Source organism: Myotis davidii, unplaced genomic scaffold, assembly GCF_000327345.1.
Source record: "Myotis davidii unplaced genomic scaffold, ASM32734v1 scaffold9, whole genome shotgun sequence".
Taxonomy (NCBI): Eukaryota; Metazoa; Chordata; class Mammalia; order Chiroptera; family Vespertilionidae; genus Myotis; species Myotis davidii.
Window position 1 is genome coordinate 1,545,324 of NW_006299435.1, and position 7,623 is coordinate 1,552,946.

At 39.8% G+C, this 7,623-nt stretch overlaps 1 protein-coding gene across 1 annotated transcript in view; it reads right to left on the reverse strand.

The window, feature by feature from the left end:
- The window catches only part of FYTTD1 (forty-two-three domain containing 1), a 53,409-nt gene that overhangs the window by 45,221 nt on the left and 565 nt on the right, over window positions 1-7,623 (reverse strand). Inside the window, exon 2 of the mRNA XM_006775019.2 lies at window positions 518-648. Within this exon, the coding sequence (XP_006775082.1) occupies window positions 518-648 (131 nt within the window). The remainder of the gene's footprint in view (window positions 1-517; window positions 649-7,623) is intronic.

Consider the following 7,623-nt stretch of genomic DNA (forward strand, 5'->3'; position numbering starts at 1 on the left):
TATAAAAAACGTATTAATACGTATTAATGCCCTCTACTACCAGTCAACGTAAAACGTATAAATACGTTTCCCGCATACAATGTGTTAACAGGTAAGACATGATTTAAATCGAGTCAAGAGAATTTTCTAGTAAACAGCTATCTCCAATAACAAAAGAAGTTGTCTTATGAGGTGGTATGCTCTTTCACTGAATACATTTAAGTTAGAGTTATATAGTCATCCATAAGATAGACTGTTAAAGGAACATCTAAGATGAAGACCTCAGGATATGTAAGGTCCTTTACATATCATGGTCATAACTTATAATTTAAATATACTTTAGACTATTTGTATACTGAGGTTTAGAAAAAATTTAAGGTAACAAATTTTTACCAGATTTTAAAATGAAACAAAAACTTGAGAGTAAATCCAAACCTCAAAGGATACTGATCTATTTCCTCCACGTTTTAAGTATGTACCAAAAATAGTATACTATGAACCCATAAATAAGAGCTCTATATTCTAACTTGTAAAACTTACCAGAATTCTGTTGGATTCCCCATCGTACTCTCATCCTGAATTGTCGGGCACCACTTTGCTGGAGTCTTCTATTTAGTCGTGGAAAATTCTGCTTCTTTCCTTCCTTTCGATTCAATTTGATGATATCATCTATGATAGAGGAAATGCAATGATTATTTACTTTCATTTTAACTTACTGACTCAATTACTCAGTCTCATTTTCTAATTCAGTGGTTCTCAACCTTCCTAATGCCATGACCCTTTAATACAGTTCCTCAGGTTGTGGTGACTCCCAACCATAAAATTATTTTCTTTGCTACTTCATAACTGTAATTTTGCTACTGCTATGAATCATAATGTAAATATCTGATATGCTATATGTGTTTTCCGATGTTCGCAACCCACAGGTTGAGAACCGCTGTAGATTTCCATATCCCTAACTTCTTTTCTACTTTGAAAGCACTTCCATAAGACGGTAATAATGACAAGAAGATAAAAACCCAAATCAGCCGGGACCGGTTTGGCTCAGTGGATAGAGCGTCGGCCTGAAGACTGAAGGGTCCCAGGTTCGATTCCGGTCAAGGGCATGCACCTTGGTTGCGGGCACATCCCCAGTGGGGGGTGTGCAGGAGGCAGCTGATCGATGTTTCTCTCTCATCGATGTTTCTCTCTCCTATCCTCTCTGTAAAAAAATCAATAAAAAAGAAAAGAAAAGAAAAAAACAACAACTTTAAATCAGCCAATGCACTTGGACCACTGAAAAAAGATTTTGTTGGAAACTTATACAACTCAACATTAGGAAGCCAAACAATCCAATTTAAAAATAGAAAAAGGCCCTAGCTGGTTTGGCTCAGTGGAGAGAGTGTCGGCCTGCGGACTGAAGGGTCCCGGGTTCAATTCCGGTCAAGGGCACATGCCCAGGTTGCGGGCTCGATCCCCAGTATGGGGCGTGCAGGAGGCAGCCGATCAATGATTCTCTCTCATCATTGATGTTTCTATCTCTCTCCCTCTCCCTTCCTCTCTGAAATCTACATATATAAAAGCCTAAGTGACCAGGTGACTGTTTAACCGGTAGCTATGGTGCGCACTGACCACTAGGGGGCAGATGCTCAACACACAGGCATGGAAACATGGAACAGACTGATGAATCTCAGAGGGAAGGGAGAGGGAAAAGGGCAGGAAGAAATTAACCAAAGATCTTATATGCATACTAGAGGCCCAGTGCACAGATTCGTGCACTGGTGGGGTCCCTCAGCCTGGCCTGTGGGGATCAGACTGAAACCGGTTCTTTGACATCCCCTTAGGGGTCCCAGATTGGGAGAGGGTGCAGGCTAGGCCATGAGACCCCACTGGTGCACAAATCTGTGCACCGGGCCTCTAATAAAAATATATATATTTTTAAAATGGACAAAGGACCTGATTAGACACTTCTAACAGGACATACAGATGGCCAAGAGACTTATGAAAAAATGCTCATGGTCACTAATTATCAGAGAGATGCAAATCAAATCTACAATGAGATATCAATTCACACCTGCCAGAATGGCTACTATCAATAAACCAACAAACAATAAGTGCTAGTGAGGATGTGGTGAAAAGGAAAACCTTCTGCCCTGCTGTCTGGAATGCAAACTGGTATAGCCATTGTGGAAAACAGTATGGAGTTTCCTCAAAAAATTAAAAATGGAACTGCCTTTTGACCCACCAATCCCACTTTTGAGAATATATCCTAAAAATACCCCCCAAAAACAATCAGAAAGAATATATGCACTCCTATGTTCATAGCATATGAACTTGGCTATTTTTAATAGCCAAGGTCTGGAAACAGTCCAAGTGCCCATCAGGAGATGAGTGAATAAAAAAAGCTGTGTTATATTTACATAATGGAATACTATCAGTCTGTAAAAAAAAGGAAGTCTTACCCTTTGTGACAGTATGGATGGACCTGGAGAGCATTATGCTAAGTGAAATAAGCCAGTCAGAGAAAGACAAAAACCATATTATCTCACTAATATGTGTAATCTAATGAACAAAATAAACTGATGAACAAAATGGAACCAGAAGCAAGAATTCATGAAACATATGGCTGGTGCCCAAGGAGAGGGGGATGGGAGTGACTGAATAAAGAAGGTGAAGGAAATAGCTAAAAAACATATATGCATACTTCATGGACACAGACAATAATTTGGTAAAGGCCAAGGAAGGGAATGGGGGGAGGAGACTCCTGCAATAATGTCAACATTAAAAAAAGTTTTATAATAAAAAAAAATAGCCCGAAGCAGACCTACCAATTAACGAAGATTTCTGTTATCCATACTATTTCTTTCCCTGATAAAGGTAAATAAGTGAAAGCCTGTTTACTAGTATAAAAATTACTAATACTTCTTTTCATAACCACAGAAATCTCCAGTTTTTAAGGATGACCAACTTTCAATAAAACCACAGGCAGTCAAAAATAAATCATTCCATTAAAAGACTAAATGTATAAGCTCATCTCAATTCATCAAATATTTATTAAGCATATACTATGTTCAATAAATACAGGTGGCAGACTATGCCTTAACAGAAACAAACAAAAGTAATACATGACTCCTGTTCTCAATAAGTTTAAAATTATTGATGGAAATAGAGATGTAAATAGCAAATACAAAATTAAATATTGGTTTCTGTTCCTCTAGCAAAGTTACCTTATTTTCCTTTCTACACTGCTCTTATTTTCCAAAACACTTTCAAAGTGCCCCAAGGTAATTCCACAAGCCGCACATGGCTGTAACACCACAAGAGAACAATGTGAAGGTCAGGAAACAATATTTTCTCCAGATTCCCATTTACCTCTGTTAAAAAGAAGTTACTGCCCAGCTGGTGTGACTGGTGCAGCTCAGTGGTTGAGCGACAACCTACAAACCAGGAGGTACAGGTTAGATTCCCGGTCAGGGCACATGCCCAGGTTGCATGCTTGATCCCTAGTGTGGGGCATGTAGGAGGCAGCCGATCAATGATTCTATCTCATCACTGACATTTCTATCTCTCTCTCCCTCTCCCTTCCTCTCTGAAATAAATGAAAAAAATATATATATATATTTAGATCAAATTTTTAAACATAATTTTATAGTTGATATGTTACTAGAACTGGGAATAGAGTCAATATCTTTAAAACTATTCACAGTGTAGATGGTTAATACACTTATTGTGGTGATCACAAAAGGTATATAAATGTTGAATCACTATGTTGAACACCTAAAACTAATACAATATTGTATGCCAATTATACTTCAATTATTTGTTAAAAGGTTACTAGAAACCAAAAATATTCATTAAAGAAATATCCAAACAATTTCTCCACAGTCCCAACTTCCAATATTAATTCTGATGACTGAAAATAGAGCAAATAAACCAAAGAAATTGAACATGGTCAACAACTTAAAAAAAAATTTCACAAAATTAATTAACCTCAGGAATTTTCCCCCAAAATACTGCTCTAAACAGCCTATCTGAAGAAAAAAAAGGAAACGTATAGGGGTCCTTTCTTATATATTACTAGAGGCCCGATGCACGCAATTCATGTGTGGGGGAAGGGGGGGTCGTCCCTCAGCATGGCCTGCACCCTCTCCAATCTGGGACCCTTCGAGGGATGTCCGACTGCCACAGGGAACAGTCCTAAACCGGCAGTCGCACATCCCTTTCGCAATCCGGGACTGCTGGCTCATAACCACTCACCTGCCTGACAGCCTGATCGCCCATAATCCCTCTGCCTGCCTGCATGATCGCCCTTAACTGCTCCCCTGCCTGCCTGATCGCCCCTAACTGCTCCCCTGGTGACCTGATCGCCCCTAACTGCTCCCTGCTGGCCTGGTTGCCCCCAACCGCCTCTGCTTCAGCCCCTGCACTCACGATCCAGATTTCCCTCCTCTGGCCGGCCACAGGTACCTGGGACCCGGGCCAGCCATGGGCGCCCAGGACCCTGGGCAGCTTTGCCTGAGCCTGGCTTTGTCAGGAAGAACATCCAGAATGTCATCCAGAAGACGTCCAGTCTAATTAGCATAGTACCATTTTATTAGTACAGATGATAGATTACCTCATCCGTCAGCAATCTTTAAGACTCTCAATCACATTCAAGTAAATATTCATATAAAATAATTCATATTCACCCAAATTACTTCGTTATCTTCTGGAGATTAATCCTTCAACTACAAAAGAGTTTATCAAAGTTAGACACTCAAAAAATGAAAAGGTTTAATGAACATCAGGTACATGTTAAATGAGCATGTTAAATTCTCAGTGAGCAGAAAGAAATAGACACTTCTTTTGAAACACTTCAACAAGATAAGGTACTATTTTTCACCAGAAATCTAAATCTAAAATCTCAGTCTTGAGAGTACACACAAAAAAATGAATTTGGTCTGAGGACCATTAAAAAATAAAGGGGGGGGGCAGGGTATAATTTTGATTAACCCAATTAATCTATAATGATAAAAGCATAATATGCTAATTAGACTGGACGTCCTTCCTGCCGGCAGCCGAAGGGAAGCGTGAGTCCTGGGTGCCTGCCAGCAGCTGGAGGTAAGCCTGGTTCCCAGGTGCCAGAGGGAAGCCAGTGCCAGCAGCTGGGAGAAGGAAGACCTACTCTTGCATGAATTTCATGCATCAGGCCTCTATTTTTAAAATAAAGCAGTATAGAGTATAAACAGAACTAAAAATTAAAAGTAGTAAAACATATCAACTACAAATTATGTTTAAAAATTTGATCTAAATCCTCAAGTCAAATGAGCTACTATGACAAAGAGGATTATTCCAATCTAAAAGAAGAGAATGGCTTTCTCCTACTTAAGGAGCAGATAGGATAGGTATAAGAAGAAAAAAATACATTATAAACTACTTTTATAGCCGAAACCGGTTTGGCTCAGTGGATAGAGCGTCGGCCTGCGGACTGAAAGGTCCCACGTTCGATTCCGGTGAAGGGCATGTACCTGGGTTGCGGGCACATCCCCAGTAGGGGATGTGCAGGAGGCAGCTGATCGATGTCTCTCTCTCATCGATGTTTCTGGCTTTCTATCTCTCTCCCTTCCTCTCTGTAAGAAATCAATAAAATATATTTAAAAAAAAAACAAAAACAAAAACAAAAACAAAAACTACTTTTATAAAAAAATTTCTTCAGTAACACTAGTACCATATATATGGTACTAATAACAGTAATAGTATGAACTGAGTACTAATAGGCATTGTTTTGACATATATTCATTTAATTTTCACATTTCTATGAAATAAGTATTATAATACTCATTTTCAAATTAAAGAAACTGAGCCACGATGAAGCCAGCTATTGGTAACCTTGGTAAATATTCTATATGAATATTTATATAATCAAGGTAGAACCACAAATTAAAACAAAACAAAAATTAGAGCGCTTGATTCGGCAGCACATATACTAAAATTGGAACGATACAGAGAAGATTAGCATAGCCCTGCGCAAGGATGACACGCAAATTTGTGAAGCATTCCGTATTTTAAAAAAAAACAAAAATTAGAATCTAAGATAAAATTAAATACTCACGAAGCATAACCATTGTTTAAAATAGATCTCTCTCTCACTAAAATTCTCACTAAAACAAAAAAAAAGGCACCTGACACAATGCTCTTGGAGTAGACCTAACAGTGTGTTCTTGGAGGAGAAAAAAAAGAGATCAAGTTGTTTTAACTATCTACACAGCACTTCATTTCTACCTTCAAACATCATTATCCCTGTTTTCTTCACTTGACCATGGTAATCACCAAACAAAACACATACAAAACCCCTAGAAACTTAAAATAATGTACTGGTTATGAAAATATCTGTTTAACACTTCCTATAAATATCTATAGCTTAGGTCTCTAGAGCAAGAACAAAATCCTTGCTCCAACACTTACTTCTAGGAATTTGGACAAGTTAATTTCTCTACACCCAGGTTTCGTAAAATGGGAATAACTACATATAATATATATGTATATGTATGTAGAGAGTAAACATAGAGCTATCTGTGTACCAGGTACTGTCCTAAGCAGTTTATATATGCCTCTTGACTCATTTAATATTTACATCAACCCTCTAAGGCAGATAAGCCTATTATCATCACCTTTTTAACAGATGAGGCACCAAGAAGTCATTTGCCCACAATCACATGGCTATTAAGTGGTAAAAAGCAGGATTTCAACTGAGTGTGGTTCTGGATTCCGTGCTGTCATTAAAAACGTATCTCACAGGGTGATTGTGAGGATAAACCGAGTTTACACATATTAAATGCTTAGTCCAGTGTCAGGAAGGTAGTAAGCACGCCATAAACAGTCGTTATTATATTTTTTTTGCTTGGCCTTAGCTAAAAAGATTTCCCATTTCTTTAGGGTTTACTGAGACAAGACTTGAGGCCGATCATTTCTGATGTTACTTCATTCATACTATCCTGGGTTCTGACTTGTGGCAATCATTGAAACCGAGAGTTGTTTTGTGTGTGTGTGTGTGTGTGTGCGTGTGTGTGTGGTTTTTTTTTGGTTTTTTTTTTTACTACAAGCTCTGAGGACTTCCAACAACAAAAGAAAAAAAAAATCCTGTCCTGGGGAAAGTGACACCTCTGCATCCACTCGTCAGGTGCTTTTCAAAGACGCCCCAAACGGCAGTCCCCGGAAAGAGCTGGCAGAGAGTGAGCTTCACCTAATCCCGTAACTGGATTCCCCACAGGAAAAAAAAAAAAAAGGACTTCCATTTAAACTGGCCGAGCCAAACACAGAGACTCGCTCCTCGGCGGTGCTAGGCCTGACTTTTTAATTAAATCACCGACCCTGCCGCTTTCTGCACGTCCGTCACCAACCCGCGCCACCCTCTTCGACGCGCTAGATCCCACGCTCTCCCCGGCTTCGCATCCACCCAGGTCTCTCCCTTGGTTTTTGCTTCCTTTATTTTTTATTTTTTCCTAGTTAGCCAGGCCTGGGTAAGGAGGCTGTGCTTTTTCATAGGCACCGCCTAATAAAGCGCCCGCGGAGGAAGTCCAGCCGAACGAAATTCTCTGACCGCCGCTCCGGGGTCGGTGCCCGTCAGAGCCGCCACCTCTCGGGGCCGCTCCACACCTTCTCCTGCGGGGCCGGCGCGGCCCGGGC